The 21156-nt window shown below is 40.2% G+C and overlaps 1 protein-coding gene and 2 long non-coding RNA genes across 3 annotated transcripts in view; all 3 read right to left on the bottom strand.

The window, feature by feature from the left end:
- LOC308591526 (uncharacterized protein) overlaps nt 1-17233 on the bottom strand; it is a gene marked incomplete at its 5' end in the record, with an annotated part of 148098 nt that extends 130865 nt beyond the window's left edge. Inside the window, 6 exons of the mRNA XM_081202292.1 lie at nt 142-162; nt 1437-1454; nt 11477-11494; nt 16009-16026; nt 16600-16617; nt 17204-17233. Of these exons, the coding sequence (XP_081058418.1) occupies nt 142-162; nt 1437-1454; nt 11477-11494; nt 16009-16026; nt 16600-16617; nt 17204-17233 (123 nt within the window). The remainder of the gene's footprint in view (nt 1-141; nt 163-1436; nt 1455-11476; nt 11495-16008; nt 16027-16599; nt 16618-17203) is intronic.
- On the bottom strand, nt 1461-5656 carry LOC308592292. Its single transcript, XR_014010464.1, has 4 exons — nt 5639-5656; nt 4371-4397; nt 3195-3212; nt 1461-2486 (listed from the first exon to the last, which is right to left on the bottom strand). It is a non-coding gene; the product is annotated as an uncharacterized lncRNA (long non-coding RNA).
- LOC308592297 lies at nt 13632-14993 on the bottom strand. Its single transcript, XR_014010469.1, has 3 exons — nt 14941-14993; nt 14207-14236; nt 13632-13650 (listed from the first exon to the last, which is right to left on the bottom strand). It is a non-coding gene; the product is annotated as an uncharacterized lncRNA (long non-coding RNA).
- Nucleotides 17234-21156: the final 3923 nt, after the last annotated feature.

Here is a 21156-nt window from a genome sequence, read left to right as displayed (position 1 = left end):
GAGTAATAATGACTGCCTTTCACAAATGGAAAACATTATAGCGTAGTGAATTTTCCCCCCAGTGGGATCATCCTATGAGCAACAGAAGACCTTCTCCCTCCCACTACAAATCTTAGGGTATGAAGATTTCTCAATACTCACGCTAGTTGCTCCACCCAGAAGCTAAATTGAAAAGGAAATTCAACTTGTTAGTCTGTCATGTTCTCTTAACTGCTTAACATGTGAAAATGTCATGTAACACATATTTAGGTCCTAAGGCAAGGATTCCCCTATTCATCAAGGAAACATCAGGAGAGAAAGCAGAAGCGATCTGAACTGTTTCAGTCTCATCTGCATCACAGCTGCCTCCATATTAGTCATTTTTCTTTACAGAGCAATTCCGTAACAAAGGAGAGGAGGCCAACCAAATTGCAAAGCGAAGGAAATATTGGAGGTGGGGCATAATGCGGAAAATCTGAAAACCCTTTTTAGAAAAATCATTGGGGTCTTCATTTGGGTATACTATTTGCCAGCCAGATCCTGCTCCCATATGTTTCCTAAGAAACCTTCTGGATTTTCACTTCCACTACAACAATGTTCTGAACAGAAGGAAGAGTGGATGCCAAGAAGATCAGCTCCCCCAAGCAAATACAGAGAGAAAGAGTTCAGGCCCTGTACTGAGTGGTCTTATTTGGGGTGGAGCACACAGGAAGACATGTGAATATCCATCACCAATTGTGGTGTGCTTGGTGAGCATGCACGAGAGGGTCTTCTTGGTGGCTGTGCTCAGGTTATGGAACTCAGTCATGGAAGAGTTCCATCTCTTGGGCATCAGCTAAACACAACAAAGTTTAGTGTACATTTCACTACTAGTTAAGTGATATTTCTCCCATGTCTGTCATTGCTGGCAGTTTGCATGGGTGTTGCTTCGTATGCTTTCTTGGTTTCAATGACTACTCTTCTTACATTACATCTAAGCCACCCTGAGGCACCTGTTTTAGGATGGATCCCAAGTGCTTCAGTTAGATGTGGTTCACAGTTGCCATCAGACAGGGGATGGCCAAATATGTCCCTTCTGGTTTCTCTCAGATCCTCATTTTCCCAAAGGATAGGATACCAGACAAACCAACTCACAGGGACAAAAGGATAGCAGAGGGACATAACGTTTGAAAAGTCTCATTCAGGAAATAACTAGAATTTTTTTCTAGCCTCCATTCAAAATATTGATTTTCATTTCCAGTATAAAAAAATCCCAAAGACAGGCTCCCAATGCCCCTTAACCCCCCCCCCCCCAATAACAGTATAATGACTGAGCCCAGAATAAATTCTACCGATTCAGGGGCTTTTTGTGTTAGTTTCAGATTTCCAAAATCAGTCAGGAAACTACAACACAACTAAATGTTAAAAAATAAATAAATAAAAATTTCAATTGAAAAGTCAAAATACTGGATACTTACTGGAGATCTCTTCTTCCTCTGTTGTTATTTTACAAAGAGAAACAATAGTGGTTTTTTTAGTTTTTTGCTTTTTTGTTTTTCATATATTTTGTCATCAAATATATTCAAAGAAAATACAGAAAAGATCAAATTGTTATTTATTTCTATTCACATCCCGTTACTGAGTATATTACAGGAGAAACACATTATATTTGCTTCTGTTTCTGTTCAATCTCTATATCACAGTGGTACCTCCGGTTAAGAACTTAATCCGTTCTGGAGGTCCGTTCTTAACCTGAAACTGTTTTTAACCTGAAGCACCACTTTAGCTAATGGGGCCTCCCGCTGCCGCTGCACCATTTCTGTTCTCATCCTGAAGCAAAGTTCTTAACCTGAGGTACTATTTCTGGGTTAGCGGAGTCTGCAACCTGAAGCGTCTGTAAACTGAAGCGTCTGTAACCCGAGGTACCACTGTACATTCAACTGTCAACATACATGAGGTTAATGTTCTAGGGACAACTCATAAAGCTAAAATCGTGTATAATCAAAACACATTCTCCCTGCCCCTCCAAACACTCTCCCAAGGTGGGGTTGCCAAAGTTCCCCCCCCAAAAAAAAAACCCTCCACCCCTTATTTATTTACTTTTTGCCAAGTGAGTAAAGCTGAATGGTGCGGCATTCCTAGATGACAGAGGCTTCACTGGGGGAGGGAATTCAACCTTCAGAGCTTTTCCTGCTGGACCGTGGGGCCATAAGCCCCCATGGCCTATCAGGAACCAAATCCTAGCCTGCACCCTGCTTTGGTAACTGCAGTTCCTGGAGGTAGCAGTATCTGCTTACATTATACTGAAAAAATCTCATTGTTATCCATAATACAGACACAGTTATCAATCTATCAAAAATATGTATCAAATAGCATATCACTTCAATCATTTGTCTCTGAAACACCAAGATTAAGAGCAAGGAAGTGGTCCCTGTTTTTTTTGGGGGGGGTTAGCTTTTCAAATCTCCCTAAAGTTAATGGATGTCCAAGAAAAGTAATACAATACTTACAGAAAGTCCAGGCAGGCCCTAAAATAGAAAACAGTGTGTTTTGTGAAAAACATCATTTGAGACAAAATAAGCAAATCTGGGCATGCTTCCCAACACTGCTATATCTACAGATCTCCAGATTTAAGGGAAACAAAGCTCCTGAGAGCAGATATGAATAGTTGAGCACAGTTAAATCACAACAGCCACTTCTGTGGGACACTGTTATGAACTAAGGGATACTTCTCGACTTCATGATCACAATTAATATACCGTATTTTTTCGTCTATTTTTGAGGCCCCCATCTTGGGGGCCTCAAAATTTAGAAAATAGATGGAGATTGAGCTTTTGGGAAGGATTATTTGGGGGGGGATGCCAAAAATTGTTCACCCGACAGAATGTAGCACACAACCCCTCGCATTGCTTACAAACTCCGCTTACAATCTCAGGCTCGCACCAAAAAACCATTTGCCCGTCCCCCCTTGGCACTACCCGTGTATAAGACAACCCTAAATTTTGAATCTCATTTTTGGGTCAAAAAAGTTCATCTTATACATGGAAAAATATGGTATAACATGTTTGATTACTAAAAGCAGTTGCAAAGATTAGGGCCCTGAACCAAATTTTCATACTTCTAAAAGGAAGAGCCAAGCTGTGGTGTTTTTCTCTTCTAGTTAAAAAGGAAAAAGAAACTTTTTGGATATCGCTAAGGTTAAATAAGACTAAAGGTAAGTAATGTCTAATACTCACAGACACTGGCAGGTTATTCTAAAATAGAAAGCAAGAATCCATTTTAACATAATCAATATAACATAATCAGTATAATTAATAAATAAACACACACAAAAACATACATCCCCCTTCTTTTAGTAAAAGTACCTAGTGTGGCATACAGTGTTATCATAAAAATATACAAAATATGATAAAATGCACAATGAAAACATAAAGCTAGTTTCTAAATATGCAGCATAAGGGCTCAGTTCCTCAGAGGTTAATGTAAATGGGAATAGTAGGCCATCACTCTGCAAAGCAAGGTGTTTCCTCGGTAGATATTCACAGTACCTTAATCGGACTGTAATCAGGCCAGCATAGTTCAGGCAGAACCCTGCATAGGAGTGCTTGCATAGTTCTTTCAGGCAATAGCCACATACCCTCCAACATTTCTTCAATGAAAATAAGGATGTCTCATTCCATAACGATAATTTTACTATTTATACCCCACACATCGTACTGGGTTACTCAGCCATTCTGGGCGGCTTCCAACAAATATTAGAAACATGAAACATAAAGAAAAAATCCCTCTACAGGATTGCCTTCAGACGGCTCAGGGGTCGGATATCTCCACACCCTCCAACATTGGTCTAATGAAATAAGGATGTCCTAAAAAAAGTGGGACATTCCGGGATAAAATCAGAAACCGGTGTGGCTTCTCTAAATCAGGGACGTCCCTGGAAAATCGTTACACTTGGGGGGGTCTGTAGTCATAACATAGAAAATACAGTGCTGGATCACAACTATACCATATACACTGGTGCCTCGCAAGATGAAATTAATCCGTTCTGCGAGTCTCTTCATCTTGCGGTTTTTTCGTCTTGCGAAGCACGGCTATTAGCGGCTTAGCGGCTATTAACGGCTTAGCGGCTATTAACGGCTTAGCGGCTTTAAGAAAAAGGAAACAAACTCGCAAGAACTCGCAAGACGTTTCGTCTTGCGAAGCAAGCCTATAGGGAAATTCGTCTTGCGGAACGACTCAAAAATCGCAAAAGCCTTTCGTCTAGCGAGTTTTTCATCTTGCGAGGCATTCATCTTGCGGGGCACCACTGTATTTAAAAGACATTCCAAGTGCTTTTAAAGCACAGGTCTTAATGAGCTTATTAAAGCACATGGATAATCATTGCCCAAAGGTTAGTAATATAGGGAACTTACAAGTACGTCAGTTGGGACAGGCAAGTTCTAAAAGACAAAAGTAGTAAGTTATGTGAAAACATCATTTGGAACATAAAGAAGCAAAACTGGACATCCCAACACTAATATATCTATGGCTCTCCGGAATGAAGGGGAACATAGCTCCTGAGAGCATCTGTGAATAGTTGTGCACAAATTGTGTCCTCCATCATGGAGGGCACGTGTTGTGGTGATATCACCTAAACTGCCTCATGTTATGTGGCAGGACCGTTTGGATAGCCACAACAACCCCCTTGGTTGTGCCTCGGTTGCTGGGGTAGAAATTTGGCCTGTTGGGTCGTCTATTGGCTACCGAGGGGCTATTTAAGCTGCTGCACGTTTCTGGGAGCTTTCTCTTTCCTGCGATGTGCATCGGATCACCCGCCCTCCCACCCTATATTTAGGGCTGTCTTTGGCCTTGCTATGCCTGTCTAGGGGTAATCTGTTTTGAAGCAGGGGCCCCGTAGGAATTTTGCCATTTTGCTGATTGTCTGTTGCCATTTGGTTTTTGCCTACCGTGTAGCCAATTGTCACAACTTTGTAAGGTTGGCGGTTGGGCATTGGTTCAATGTTTTGTGGAGGGGAAGTGGTTGGCTGTGCCTGCCCCTCCATCACTTCTGCTAGAGAATTTTGTTAAAGGAATCCAGGGGCTCGCCTTGCTTTTGTCCGAACACTGTCAAGGGCTAGGGCCATGCCAGAACAACCCCTGGGAGCATCTGGGGTGAGCTGTGAGATTGAAGCCAGCTTCTCGCTCCCCTAGGATGCTTTCCCTTACTGACATATGGTGGTGCCCAGTGTCAGTCCTGTTCCTGCCACTGTGCAGGTTCAGGTAGTCTGGAACCAATGCCTAAGCAACCACTCACATGATGTAATCAATAAAGTTGTGGCCAAAATCAATGCCAAAAAAACCTTAAACTAAATTCTGTGTCAATTGTGTCATTATTTTGGGGGGTCTTCATAGGCAATTAAATCACGACAGCTACTTCTGTGGGACATCTCTAGGAAATAAGGGACACTTTCTGACTGTACAACCCTAATTAACATATAAAATATTATATATTTGCTTTTTTTAACATAGTTGCAAAGATTAGGGCCCTGAATGCTAATCTTCATACTTTTAAAATTTTCATACTTCTAAAAGGAAGAGCCAAGCTGTGGTGTTTTTCTATTCTCGTTAAAAAGGAAAAAGAAACTTTTTGGATATCGCTAAGGTTAAATAAGACTAAAGGTAAGTAATGTCTAATACTCACAGACACTGGCAGGTTATTCTAAAATAGAAAGCAAGAATCCATTTTAACATAATCAATATAACATAATCAGTATAATTAATAAATAAACACACACAAAAACATACATCCCCCTTCTTTTAGTAAAAGTACCTAGTGTGGCATACAGTGTTATCATAAAAATATACAAAATATAATAAAATGCACAATGAAAACATAAAGCCAGTTTCTAAATATGCAGCATAAGGGCTCAGTTCCTCAGAGGTTAATGTAAATGGGAAGAGTAGGCAATCACTCTGCAAAGCAAGGTGTTTCCTCGGTGGATAATCACAGTACCTTAATCGGACTGTAATCAGGCCAGCATAGTTCAGGCAGAACCCTGCATAGGAGTGCTTGCATAGTTCTTTCAGGCAATAGCCACATACCCTCCAACATTTCTTCAATGAAAATAAGGATGTCTCATTCCATAACGATAATTTTACTATTTATACCCCACACATCGTACTGGGTTACTCAGCCATTCTGGGCGGCTTCCAACAAATATTAGAAACATGAAACATAAAGAAAAAATCCCTCTACAGGATTGCCTTCAGACGGCTCAGGGGTCGGATATCTCCACACCCTCCAACATTGGTCTAATGAAATAAGGATGTCCTAAAAAAAGTGGGACATTCCGGGATAAAATCAGAAACCGGTGTGGCTTCTCTAAATCAGGGACGTCCCTGGAAAATCGTTACACTTGGGGGGGTCTGTAGTCATAACATAGAAAATACAGTACTGGATCACAACTATACCATATACACTGGTGCCTCGCAAGATGAAATTAATCCGTTCTGCGAGTCTCTTCATCTTGCGGTTTTTTCGTCTTGCGAAGCACGGCTATTAGCGGCTTAGCGGCTATTAACGGCTTAGCGGCTATTAACGGCTTAGCGGCTTTAAGAAAAAGGAAACAAACTCGCAAGAACTCGCAAGACGTTTCGTCTTGCGAAGCAAGCCTATAGGGAAATTCGTCTTGCGGAACGACTCAAAAATCGCAAAAGCCTTTCGTCTAGCGAGTTTTTCATCTTGCGAGGCATTCATCTTGCGGGGCACCACTGTATTTAAAAGACATTCCAAGTGCTTTTAAAGCACAGGTCTTAATGAGCTTATTAAAGCACATGGATAATCATTGCCCAAAGGTTAGTAATATAGGGAACTTACAAGTACGTCAGTTGGGACAGGCAAGTTCTAAAAGACAAAAGTAGTAAGTTATGTGAAAACATCATTTGGAACATAAAGAAGCAAAACTGGACATCCCAACACTAATATATCTATGGCTCTCCGGAATGAAGGGGAACATAGCTCCTGAGAGCATCTGTGAATAGTTGTGCACAAATTGTGTCCTCCATCATGGAGGGCACGTGTTGTGGTGATATCACCTAAACTGCCTCATGTTATGTGGCAGGACCGTTTGGATAGCCACAACAACCCCCTTGGTTGTGCCTCGGTTGCTGGGGTAGAAATTTGGCCTGTTGGGTCGTCTATTGGCTACCGAGGGGCTATTTAAGCTGCTGCACGTTTCTGGGAGCTTTCTCTTTCCTGCGATGTGCATCGGATCACCCGCCCTCCCACCCTATATTTAGGGCTGTCTTTGGCCTTGCTATGCCTGTCTAGGGGTAATCTGTTTTGAAGCAGGGGCCCCGTAGGAATTTTGCCATTTTGCTGATTGTCTGTTGCCATTTGGTTTTTGCCTACCGTGTAGCCAATTGTCACAACTTTGTAAGGTTGGCGGTTGGGCATTGGTTCAATGTTTTGTGGAGGGGAAGTGGTTGGCTGTGCCTGCCCCTCCATCACTTCTGCTAGAGAATTTTGTTAAAGGAATCCAGGGGCTCGCCTTGCTTTTGTCCGAACACTGTCAAGGGCTAGGGCCATGCCAGAACAACCCCTGGGAGCATCTGGGGTGAGCTGTGAGATTGAAGCCAGCTTCTCGCTCCCCTAGGATGCTTTCCCTTACTGACATATGGTGGTGCCCAGTGTCAGTCCTGTTCCTGCCACTGTGCAGGTTCAGGTAGTCTGGAACCAATGCCTAAGCAACCACTCACATGATGTAATCAATAAAGTTGTGGCCAAAATCAATGCCAAAAAAACCTTAAACTAAATTCTGTGTCAATTGTGTCATTATTTTGGGGGGTCTTCATAGGCAATTAAATCACGACAGCTACTTCTGTGGGACATCTCTAGGAAATAAGGGACACTTTCTGACTGTACAACCCTAATTAACATATAAAATATTATATATTTGCTTTTTTTAACATAGTTGCAAAGATTAGGGCCCTGAATGCTAATCTTCATACTTTTAAAATTTTCATACTTCTAAAAGGAAGAGCCAAGCTGTGGTGTTTTTCTATTCTCGTTAAAAAGGAAAAAGAAACTTTTTGGATATCGCTAAGGTTAAATAAGACTAAAGGTAAGTAATGTCTAATACTCACAGACACTGGCAGGTTATTCTAAAATAGAAAGCAAGAATCCATTTTAACATAATCAATATAACATAATCAGTATAATTAATAAATAAACACACACAAAAACATACATCCCCCTTCTTTTAGTAAAAGTACCTAGTGTGGCATACAGTGTTATCATAAAAATATACAAAATATAATAAAATGCACAATGAAAACATAAAGCCAGTTTCTAAATATGCAGCATAAGGGCTCAGTTCCTCAGAGGTTAATGTAAATGGGAAGAGTAGGCAATCACTCTGCAAAGCAAGGTGTTTCCTCGGTGGATAATCACAGTACCTTAATCGGACTGTAATCAGGCCAGCATAGTTCAGGCAGAACCCTGCATAGGAGTGCTAGCGTAGTTCTTTCAGGCAATAGCCACATACCCTCCAACATTTCTTCAATGAAAATAAGGCTGTCTCATTCCATAACGATAATTTAACTATTTATACCCCACACATCGTACTGGGTTACTCAGCCATTCTGGGCGGCTTCCAACATATATTAGAAACATGAAACATAAAGAAAAAATCCCTCTACAGGATTGCCTTCAGACGGCTCAGGGGTCGGATATCTCCACACCCTCCAACATTGGTCTAATGAAATAAGGATGTCCTAAAAAAAGTGGGACATTCCGGGATAAAATCAGAAACCGGTATGGCTTCTCTAAATCAGGGACGTCCCTGGAAAATCATTACACTTGGGGGGTCTGTAGCCATAACATAGAAAATACAGTACTGGATCACAACTACACCAGATATTTAAAAGACATTCCAAGTGCTTTTAAAGCACAGGTCTTAATGAGCTTATAAAGCACATGGATAATCATTGCCCAAAGGTTAGTAATATAGGGAACTTACAAGTACGTCAGTTGGGACAGGCAAGTTCTAAAAGACAAAAGTAGTAAGTTATGTGAAAACATCATTTGGGACAAAAAGAAGCAAAACTGGGCAAACTTCCCAACACTAATATATCTATGGCTCTCCGGAATGAAGGGGAACATAGCTCCTGAGAGCATCTGTGAATAGTTGTGCACAAATTGTGTCCTCCATCATGGAGGGCACGTGTTGCGGTGAGATCACCTAAACTGCCTCATGTTATGTGGCAGGACCGTTTGGATAGCCACAACAACCCCCTTGGTTGTGCCTCGGTTGCTGGGGTAGAAATTTGGCCTGTTGGGTCGTCTATTGGCTACCGAGGGGCTATTTAAGCTGCTGCACGTTTCTGGGAGCTTTCTCTTTCTTGCGATGTGCATCGGATCACCCGCCCTCCCACCCTATATTTAGGGCTGTCTTTGGCCTTGCTATGCCTGTCTAGGGGTAATCTGTTTTGAAGCAGGGGCCCAGTAGGAATTTTGCCATTTTGCTGATTGTCTCTTGCCATTTGGTTTTTGCCTACCATGTAAGAGCAAGGAAGTGGTCCCTGTTTTTTTTTTGGGGGGGGGGGTTTAATTTTTCAAATCTCCCTAAAGTTAATGGATGTCCAAGAAAAGTAATACAATACTTACAGAAAGTCCAGGCAGGCCCTAAAATAGAAACCAGTGTGTTTTGTGAAAACATCGTTTTGTAAAAACAGGTTGTGCACAACATTTGAATAGTTGTGCACAATTAAAGCTTAAAGGTTTAACCTCTTTTCTCTTTCAATCAGCATGAATTTACTATTTAACTCATCAACATAATAAGACATCGCTGGGGAACACTTCAATGAAATGAGCTGCCAAATCTTGCAGTAAAGACAAGCCCCCCTGCCCCAACGAAGGATTAAGGCTTTACATAGAAGATTTCTAGTACTTACACCTCCAAGAAGGTTCTAAAAAAGATAAAGAAAGCAATTATTCCATCATGTTTTCTGAACACAAGAATGATAAATATTGCAAATATTTTGATTATTTCTCACTGGTAAAGGTGGACCCCCCACAGGAAGGTCACTGTTGTTTCTCTCTCCTACAGTTCACCCATATCCTCTTAGTCTGCTTTCCATGCTTCAGGTCATGGATTTCTTCAGAAGTGTACACATCCTTTACATAGAATGCTACTCCTTCTCCATTCCTGTTTGGTCTATTCCTTTTAAACTGTATATACCACTCAGTTCCTACATTCCAGTCATGAGCCTTATCCTGCCAGGTCCATTACTGCCTGCTAGGTCACTTTTGCCAAGCTGAATTAAAGCTGAAATTGGTCTTGCATGTTTCCCATGCTCTGTTAATTTGTGTAAAGACAACTGTCTTATCAAAATATCTTAGTGAGAACGTGGAAGTTCATCTGGACATAATACAATCATATTCAAAGCTCTCCAGCATTACAGAGAACAATGTCTCTGATACAACTCCAGTCAGTCTGGAGTGGCTAGATTTGTACTACGCATATTGCAATTAAATACCCTTGCCTTCAATGGAGCCACATCTAGGAACTGGGAGACACTTCTTAACTAGGCGACCAAATATAACACACATAATAGTTTTTCATTTTTATGCAAAGTAATAGGGCTTTACTCTCTATTCGACATAAGTCTCATCAACATTGAATCTCTTCACAATTTAGACAGCATCATTGCCTGGACTTGAAACTCTTCAAATGGTGGCCTGTTGCAGGAAAGACAACTACAGAAGCCCCACATGATGCAATCTGTTATTCTTTGTGGCCCTGTTGATATTTCATCTGGTGTAAACCTAGGCATCACTGTAACTGCATGCAAAACTTTGAAGTCTGATCATGGTATGCAGAGGATGGCTATACCTCTCCTCCCCTGTTGACCCCCGCTGACAATCAATGATGGTCCAATTAAAAGTAACATGCAATACTTACGCCCAGTACACCGCCATCCTGAATCAGAAAGGAGGAAAGCAATTTTTAGACAATCAACATCTCCTTTAAGCACTGTTTCTTTAGTTTTAACGGCCTTTAATATCTTTGTGGGAGTATACAAAATCAGGCACACGTCTGGCATAAACATCTCTTTCCCAGAATTATTTGGGTTGTTTGTGCAGTGAATGGCCATAGTAGGGAAAACGCAGCATTGGCATTCATAACCTACATCAGGTATCTTCAACCTTTTTTAGATCCAGGACTCACTAACAAGGTGAGCAAAAATAAGATACCTAACAGGTTTTCGTTTTGATTTTGTATGATATTATATACCTTCACATAATACTTTGGTTTACGTATTTGTTTTTGCAAATTATAAGGGCCATGTCATGCAGCCAGTATGCCTTAACCATGTCAATCACACAGCAGTATTATGGCACAAATCTCATCAGCCAATATTGAGGGACACTTCAATGAACTAATCTGCAAAATCTTGCAGGAAACACGAGCCCCCCCCCCCCCAGTGAAGGATGTTGTGGATCATTAAGGCATTATATAGGATTTTCAGTACTCACATTTCCACCAAGAAGGCCCTAAATAAGGTCTCTATCACAACTTGTGAATAGTTGAACACATCAAAATCTGTCTGGAGAGGCTAGATTTCTACTACTCACACGGCAAATAATTATCATCTACTTGAATGGAACCCTAGTATGGCTCGGTGGATCACTTCAGTTACATTAAAAAGCATCTAGGACCTCAGGGACACTTCTTAACGAAGTGAGCAAATATAACAAACATATTTTTTTTTGTTTTTATGCAAAGTAATAGGGCTTTACTGTCTGTTCTACATATGTCTCGCCTACATTGAATCTCTTCCCTATTTAGAAAGCATCATTGCCTGGATTTGAAACTCTTCAAATGGTGGCCTGTTGCTGGAGAGACACCAACAGAAGCCCCAGATGATGCAATCTGTTATTCTTTGTGGCCCTTTTGATACTTCATCTAGTGTAAACCTAGGCATCACTGTAAACTCCTCCCCTGTTGACCCCCGGTGACAATCAATGATGCTCCAATTAAAAGTAACATGCAATACTCACGCCTACTAAACCACCACCCTGAAATAAAAAGGAGGAAATCAATCAAAAGGAGAAAAACAATCAACATCTCTTTTAAGCAATGTTTCCTTAGTTTTAATGCCCTTTAATACCTTTGTGGGAGTATAGAAAATCAGGCACACTTCTGGCATAAACATCTCTTTCCCAGAAGTTTTTTTGTTTTTTGTGCAGTGAATGGCCATAGTAGGGAAAACGCAGCATTGCCCTTCACAACCTACATCAGGTATCTTCAACCTTTTTTAGATCCAGGACTCACTAACTAGGTGATCAAAAATAAGATACCTAACAGGTTTTTGTTTTTGTTTTTTTTCTATAATGTATTATGCCTTCACACAATACTTTGGTTTACGTATTTGTTTTTGCAAATTATAAGGGCCATGTCATGCAGCCAGTATGCCTTAACCATTTCAATCACACAGCAGTATTGTGGCACAAATCTCATCAGCCAATATTGAGGGACACTTCTATGAACTAATCTGCAAAATCTTGCAGGAAACACAAGCCCCCCCCCCCCCGAGTGAAGGATGTTGTGGATCATTAAGGCATTACATAGAGGATTGCCAATACTCACATTTCCACCAAGAACTCCCTACAGACGATAAAGAAATATGTTAGTCAATCGTATTATAGGAACATGATAAATATAGTGAACATTTTGATGATTTCACACAGACAAATGTGGACTTGCTGCCTGTTCTAAATAGGTCTCGCTTATGTCAAATTTCTTCAATAGAAGGAATCATTGACTGGATGTCCTACTGACCTGGCAACTTCTACAGTTTTGACTGGTTTGAATTTTGCAGCCATTGCTATTGATTTTTCCCCTCTTAGGATGCTAGTCCAGGGCCACCTACTCCTTATGTTTAAAGCCACAGGCACATTTCATCTATCTTTGTGTGTTTGTGGGGGTGTGTGTGTTTTATCTGCCTTCAATGATTGTTGCCATGGTACTGCTATGAGTATGCAAGGAGAAAGTAGGCTGTATCCCAGGTCCTTTATCTGCTGTAAACCTAGGCATCACTGTAACAGCATGCAGAACTTTGAAGCCTGATAGACCTACCAAATAACTCCTAGAGCTGTTGAATTTCGTTGGACCTGATGACAGAGCTTTGCAGCCAAGGATTCTTGACGTTTCATTGGAACAGCATTTCTCAAAGCAACTTTGCAACTTCTACCATTGGGACTGCTTTCCATTTTGCAGCCATTGCTACTCACCCTTCACCAGTAATGATGCTGCTCCAGGACAAACTACTCCTTATGTTAAAGCCACAATAACATTTAATTTCTCTCACTCTTTCTGTTTCTCTGTGTTAAATATCTTGAAAGGTTGGAGGTATATCCCTCTCTAATTAAAAGTAATATAAAATACTCACACTAGTAAACCACTACTATGAGATAGAAAGGAGAAAGGAGTATGCAGAACTTTGAAGCCAATGTCAGACTTCCACCTGTGACCATACAGCCAGATTGTATCTGACATATCATTCAAACTGTCTTTAAAAACAACAAGAAGTCTGATCATGGTTTGCAGAGAATGGCTATGCTCTTCCTCCTCTGTTGACACCCGGTGACAATTAATAATGTTCCAATTAAAAGTAACTTGCAATACTCACGCTTAGTAAACCGCCATCCTGAAATAAAAAGGAGGAAATAAATTTTTAGACAATCAACATCTCCTTTAAGCACTGTTTCTTTAGTTTTAACGCCCTTTAATATCTTTGTGGGAGTATAGAAAATCAGGCACACTTCTGGCATAAACATCTCTTTCCCAGAAATATTTGGGTTGTTTGTGCAGTGAATGGCCATAACAGGGAAAACGCAGCATTGGCATTCATAACCTACATCAGGTATCTTCAACCTTTTTTAGACCCAGGAATCACTAACTAGGTGATCAAAAATAAGATACATAACAGGTTTTTGTTTTCATTTTGTATGATATTATATACCTTCACACAATACTTTGGTCTACATATTTGTTTTTGCAAATTATAAGGGCCATGTCATGCAGCCAGTATGCCTTAACCATTTCAATCACACAGCAGTAATGTGGCACAAATCTCATCAGCCAATATTGAGGGACACTTCTATGAACTAATCTGCAAAATCTTACAGGAAACACAAGCCTCTCCCTGAGTGAAAGATGTTGTGGATCATTAAGGCATTACATAGAGGATTTCCAATACTCACACTTCCGCCGGTAAGTCCCTCAGTAAGTCCCTAAAGAAGATAAAGAACTACGTTAGTCCATGTTTTATGAAACTGATAAATATAGTGAACATTTTGATGATTTCACACTGGCAAATGTGGACTTGCTGCCTGTTCTATAAAGGTCTCGCTTATGTCAAATTTCCACAATAGAAGGCATCATTGACTGGATGTCCTACTGGGAGCATCTGGGGTGAGCTATGAGATCGAAGCCAGCTTCTCGCTCCACTAGGATGCTTTCCCTTACTGACATGGTTGTGCCCAGTGTCAGTCCTGTTCCTGCCACTGTGCAGGTTCAGGTAGTCTGGAACCAATGCCTAAGCAACAACTCACATGATGTAATCAATAAAGTTGTGGCCAAAATTAATGCCAAAAAACCTTAAACTAAATTCTGTGTCAGTTGTGACATTATTTTGGGGGTGGTTTGGGGGTCTTCACAGGCAATTAAATCACAACAGCTACTTCTGTGGGACACCTCTAGGAAATAAGAGACACTATCTGACTGTACAACCCTAATTAAAATATAAAATATTACTGTATATATTTGCTTTTTTAAACTTAGTTGCAAAGATTAGGGCCCTGAACCAAATTTTCATACTTCTAAAAGGAAGAGCCAAGCAGTGGTGTTTTTCTCTTCTCGTTAAAAAGGAAAAAGGAACTTTTTGGATATCGCTAAGGTTAAATAAGACTAAAGGTAAGTAATGTCTAATACTAACAGACACTGGCAGGCCATTCTAAAATAGAAAGCAATAATCCATTTTAACACAATCAATATAACATAATCAGTATAATTAATAAATAAACACACACAAAAACACACATCCCCCTTCTTTTAGTAAAAGTATCTAGTGTGGCATACAGTGTTATCATAAAAATATACAAAATATAATAAAATGCACAATGAAAACATAAAACCTTCAACCTTTTTTAGATCCAGGACTCACTAGCTAGGTCATCAAAAATAAGATACCTAACAGGTTTTGGTTTTGGTTTTGATTTTGTATATTATATACCTTCACATAATACTTTGGTTTACGTATTTGTTTTTGCAAATTATAAGGGCCATGTCACGCAGCCAGTATGCCTTAACCATTTCAATCACAGAGCAGTATTGTGGCACAAATCTCATAAGCCAATATTGAGGGATACTTCAATGAACTAATCTGCAAAATCTTGCAGGAAACACAAGCCCCCCCCCAAGTGAAGGATGTTGTGGATCATTAAGGCATTACATAGAGGATTGCCAATACTCACATTTCCACCAAGAAGGCCCTAAATAAGGTCTCTATCACAACTTGTGAATAGTTGAACACATCAAAGTCTGTCTGGAGAGGCTAGATTTCTACTACTCACACAGCAAATAATTATCATCTACTTGAATGGAACCCTAGTATGGCTCGGTGGATCACTTCAGTTACATTAAAAAGCATCTAGGACCTGAGGGAGACTTCTTAATGAAGTGACCAAAGATAATAAACATATTTTTTTATTTTTTGTTTTTATGCAAAGTAATAGGGCTTTACTGTCTGTTCTACATATGTCTCGCCTACATTGAATCTCTTCCCTATTTAGAAAGCATCATTGCCTGGATTTGAAACTCTTCAAATGGTGGCCTGTTGCTGGAGAGACAACAACAGAAGCCCCAGATGATGCAATCTGTTATTCTTTGTGGCCCTTTTGATACTTCATCTAGTGTAAACCTAGGCATCACTGTAAACTCCTCCCCTGTTGACCCCCTGTGACAATCAATGATGCTCCAATTAAAAGTAACATGCAATACTCACGCCTAGTAAACCACCACCCTGAAATAAAAAGGAGGAAATCAATCAAAAAGGAGGAAAACAATCAACATCTCTTTTAAGCAATGTTTCCTTAGTTTTAATGCCCTTTAATACCTTTGTGGGAGTATAGAAAATCAGGCACACTTCTGGCATAAACATCTCTTTCCCATAAGTTTTTTTTTGTTTTTTGTGCAGTGAATGGCCATAGTAGGGAAAACGCAGCATTGCCCTTCACAACCTACATCAGGTATCTTCAACTTTTTTTAGACCCAGGACTCACTAACTAGGTGATCAAAAATAAGATACCTAACAGGTTTTTGTTTTTGTTTTTTTGTATAATGTATTATGCCTTCACACAATACTTTGGTTTACATATTTGTTTTTGCAAATTATAAGGGCCATGTCATGCAGCCAGTATGCCTTACCCATTTCAATCACACAGCAGTATTGTGGCACAAATCACATCAGCCAATATTGAGGGACACTTCTATGAACTAATCTGCAAAATCTTGCAGGAAACAAAAGCCCCCCCCCCCCCGAGTGAAGGATGTTATGGATCATTAAGGCATTACATAGAGGATTGCCAATACTCACATTTCCACCAAGAACTCCCTACAGACGATAAAGAAATATGTTAGTCAATCGTATTATAGGAACATGATAAATATAGTGAACATTTTGATGATTTCACACAGACAAATGTGGACTTGCTGCCTGTTCTAAATAGGTCTCGCTTATGTCAAATTTCTTCAATAGAAGGAATCATTGACTGGATGTCCTACTGACCTGGCAACTTCTACAGTTTTGACTGGTTTGAATTTTGCAGCCATTGCTATTGATTTTTCCCCTCTTAGGATGCTAGTCCAGGGCCACCTACTCCTTATGTTTAAAGCCACAGGCACATTTCATCTATCTTTGTGTGTTTGTGGGGGTGTGTGTGTTTTATCTGCCTTCAATGATTGTTGCCATGGTACTGCTATGAGTATGCAAGGAGAAAGTAGGCTGTATCCCAGGTCCTTTATCTGCTGTAAACCTAGGCATCACTGTAACAGCATGCAGAACTTTGAAGCCTGATAGACCTACCAAATAACTCCTAGAGCTGTTGAATTTCGTTGGACCTGATGACAGAGCTTTGCAGCCAAGGATTCTTGACGTTTCATTGGAACAGCATTTCTCAAAGCAACTTTGCAACTTCTACCATTGGGACTGCTTTCCATTTTGCAGCCATTGCTACTCACCCTTCACCAGTAATGATGCTGCTCCAGGACAAACTACTCCTTATGTTAAAGCCACAATAACATTTAATTTCTCTCACTCTTTCTGTTTCTCTGTGTTAAATATCTTGAAAGGTTGGAGGTATTTCCCTCTCTAATTAAAAGTAATATAAAATACTCACACTAGTAAACCACTACTATGAGATAGAAAGGAGAAAGGAGTATGCAGAACTTTGAAGCCAATGTCAGACTTCCACCTGTGACCATACAGCCAGATTGTATCTGACATATCATTCAAACTGTCTTTAAAAACAACAAGAAGTCTGATCATGGTTTGCAGAGAATGGCTATGTTCTTCCTCCTCTGTTGACACCCGGTGACAATTAATAATGTTCCAATTAAATGTAACTTGCAATACTCACGCTTAGTAAACCGCCATCCTGAAATAAAAAGGAGGAAATAAATTTTTAGACAATCAACATCTCCCTTAAGCACTGTTTCTTTAGTTTTAACGCCCTTTAATATCTTTGTGGGAGTATAGAAAATCAGGCACACTTCTGGCATAAACATCTCTTTCCCAGAAATATTTGGGTTGTTTGTGCAGTGAATGGCCATAACAGGGAAAACGCAGCATTGCCCTTCACAACCTACATCAGGTATCTTCAACCTTTTTTAGATCCAGGACTCACTAACTAGGTGATCAAAAATAAGATACCTAACAGGTTTTTGTTTTTGTTTTTTTGTATAATGTATTATGCCTTCACATAATACTTTGGTTTATGTATTTGTTTTTGCAAATTATAAGGGCCATGTCATGCAGCCAGTATGCCTTAACCATTTCAATCACACAGCAGTATTGTGGCACAAATCTCATCAGCCAATATTGAGGGACACTTCAATGAACTAATCTGCAAAATCTTGCAGGAAACACAAGCCCCTCCCCCACTGAAGGATGTTGTGGATCATTAAGCATTACATAGAGGATTTCCAATACTCACACGTCTGCTACCACCGCTACCACCGCCCTAAAGAAGATAAAGAAATATGTTATTCCTTCATGTTTCATGAACATGATAAACATAGTGAACTTTTTGATTATTTCACACTGCCAAACTAGTCCAGGGCAACCTACTTCTTATGTTAAAGCCACAGGCACATTTCATCTATCTTTGTGTGTTTGTGGGGTGTATGTGTTTTAACTGCCTTCAAGGATCACAACCATGGTACTCTTATGAGTATGCAAGGGAGCAAGTAGGCTGTATAAAAGATCCTTTATCTGCTGTAAACCTTGGCATCACTTTATTAGCATACAGAACTTTGAAGCATGAAGGTGGCGGCCTTCCTGGGCGTTTTTCCAACAAAACCTACCAAATAACTCCTAGAGCTGTTGAATCTTGTTGGAACTGATGAAGAACTTTGCAGTCAACAACATTTCTCAAAGCAACTTTGGAACTTGTACCTTTGGGACTGCTCTGCATTTTGCAGCCATTGCAACTCACCCTTCACCTGTTCTCATGCTGCTCCAGGACAAACTACTCCTTATGTTAAAGCCACAGTCACATTTAATCTCTCTCTCTCCCCCCATCTATGTGTGTGTGTTAAATACCTTCAAAGAATGAAGATATATTGTTAAATACCTTCAAAGATTAAAGATGTAAAATCACTAATATACTAAATTCACACTTAGAAAACCACCACTGAAACAGAAATGATGAAATCAATATTTATGCAACCAACATTTCTTTTAAGCAATGTTTCCTTAGTTAAAAACCTTTAATACCGTTTTGGGAGTATACAAAGTCAGGCACACATGTTTTCTGAACATGAACAGAAAAAATATTGGCAAGTTCTCCCCCCCCCCCCATATTGTCAGTGGCACCATCCTCCTTGATGCATCATCCCAGCGATCCTTATCTAACTCATATGTGGCCTCTGCAAGACTGCCTGATCCTAAAAGACAGATTGTGATTGACAGAAACGAGAGGCAACTGGCATCTGGGATAAACAGTTGTGGGCAATTATGACATGCAGTTGATTTGATTGCTCAATATTGTTGTTTTTTAAAAAATAATTAATGATATTCCCATTAAAAGTGATGTGCAATACTTACCCTTAATAAACCACCAAGCTGAAACAGAAAGGAGGAAATTGATTTTGCTACATTCATCTCTTTTAAACAATTTATCATTAGTTAACAACCTTTAATACCCTTGTGGGAGTATAGAAAATTGGGCACACTTCTGGCATAAACATCTCCTTCTCAGGAGTGTTCTCGTAACTCTTTTAGTAAAAGGCCATAACAGGAAAATGGTTGCAACGCCCTATATCATCTAAATCAAATATGTGTTTCAAATACCTTCAAGTACTACAACCATGGTATTCAGGGGAAAACAGTTGCTCTTTTCCCTACACTGTAGTCTCAGTGAAAGTTGCCCCAGCAGAAAAGGCAAAAGGGTACAGCCAAGAAGAACAGTCAACCTCCCTTCGGCTTCAGCCAGGTCAACCCTAAACGTCCCATTACAGTCCTTAAAATTTGCCCAGCCTTTAAATCTTAGACCTATCAAAAAGACATTTTAAAATTCCAGAAATCAAAACTTCTTATACTGTGTGTAAAGTATTTGTTTTTGTAAGTATTAGGGCCATGTCATGCAGCAAAGGTGCTTTAACGAGTTTAACCATTTCAACTACACAGCAGTATTGTGGGAGGGATCTAATCACCCAATACTGAGGGACACATCAATGAACGAATTTTCAAAATCTTGCACCACCCTTGCCATAAGCAGAGCCTGAGTACTTGTCTGTGGCTCTCGTCTGTCACTTCTGTGTGGCTTTTCTACAAACTAATGTGCAAAACCAGGCAATAAAAGACAAGGGCGCCTCATGGGAAGAAACTACAGTAGTACCTCGCAAGACGAATGCCTCCCAAGACGAAAGAGTTTTCCGTTTTTTGAGTCGTTCCACAAGACGAATTTCCCTATGGGCTTGCTTTGCAAGACGAAACATCTTGTGAGTTCTTGCGAGTTTGCTTCCTTTTTCTTAAAGCCGCTAAGCCGTTAATAGCCGCTAAGCCGCTAATAGCCGTGCTTCACAAGACGAAAAAACCGCAAGACGAAGAGACTCGCGGAACGGATTAATTTCGTCTTGCGAGGCACCACTGTACAGACCATTCAGACAATACAAAGAAGATTTGCAAATCACCACCACACTATATTTTAGGTTTTGCTTGCAGGGTTCCTATGTGGATCTGGTTGGCCACTATGAGACCATATTTCTGTCCTGATATTTTTGTGTTCTTATAATCCTTATGATCTTGAAAGTCAAATGCTTGATCACCTCTCAGTATGGCCCCTCATCATTACTGTAAAGGTAAAGGGACCCCTGAACATTAGGTCCAGTCACAGACGATTCTGGGGTTGTGGTGCTCATCTCGCTTTACTGGCCAGAGCAGCACACGGAAATGCCATTTACCTTCCCGCCAGAGCAGTACCTATTTATCTACTTGCACTTTGACGTGCTTTTGAACTGCTAGGTTGGCAGGAGCAGGGACCGAGTAACGGGAGCTCACCCCCTCGCGGGGATTTGAACCGCCAACCTTCCGATCGGCAAGCTCTAGGCTCTGTGGTTTGGACCACAGCGTCACCCACGTCCCTCATCCTTACTGTAGAACATTTTAAAACTGCAGAAATCCATAAATTCAAATTCTCATTTTATTCTATTTTTTCTTTTAATCACTTTATTAGACCTGAAAACAATTTTGGAATTTAGAGGGGGGGTGTTGAACCATCATGGATCCTAGCCAGCATCCAGATGTTCCCAAGCATGCAGAAATCTTGGAAACCCTTTTATTTATCCACTGGAAACATGAAAATGACATCCATTTTTAGCTAAAGGGGATTTTTTTTTAGTCATTCAGTTCTCTCAATGCATAAAAGATTTG

This window comes from Podarcis bocagei (assembly GCF_964188305.1).
Source record: "Podarcis bocagei genome assembly, chromosome: 7".
Classification (NCBI taxonomy): domain Eukaryota; kingdom Metazoa; phylum Chordata; class Lepidosauria; order Squamata; family Lacertidae; genus Podarcis; species Podarcis bocagei.
The sequence above is the reverse complement of the archived record's forward strand: the minus strand, read 5'-3'. Positions and strand labels throughout refer to the sequence as shown.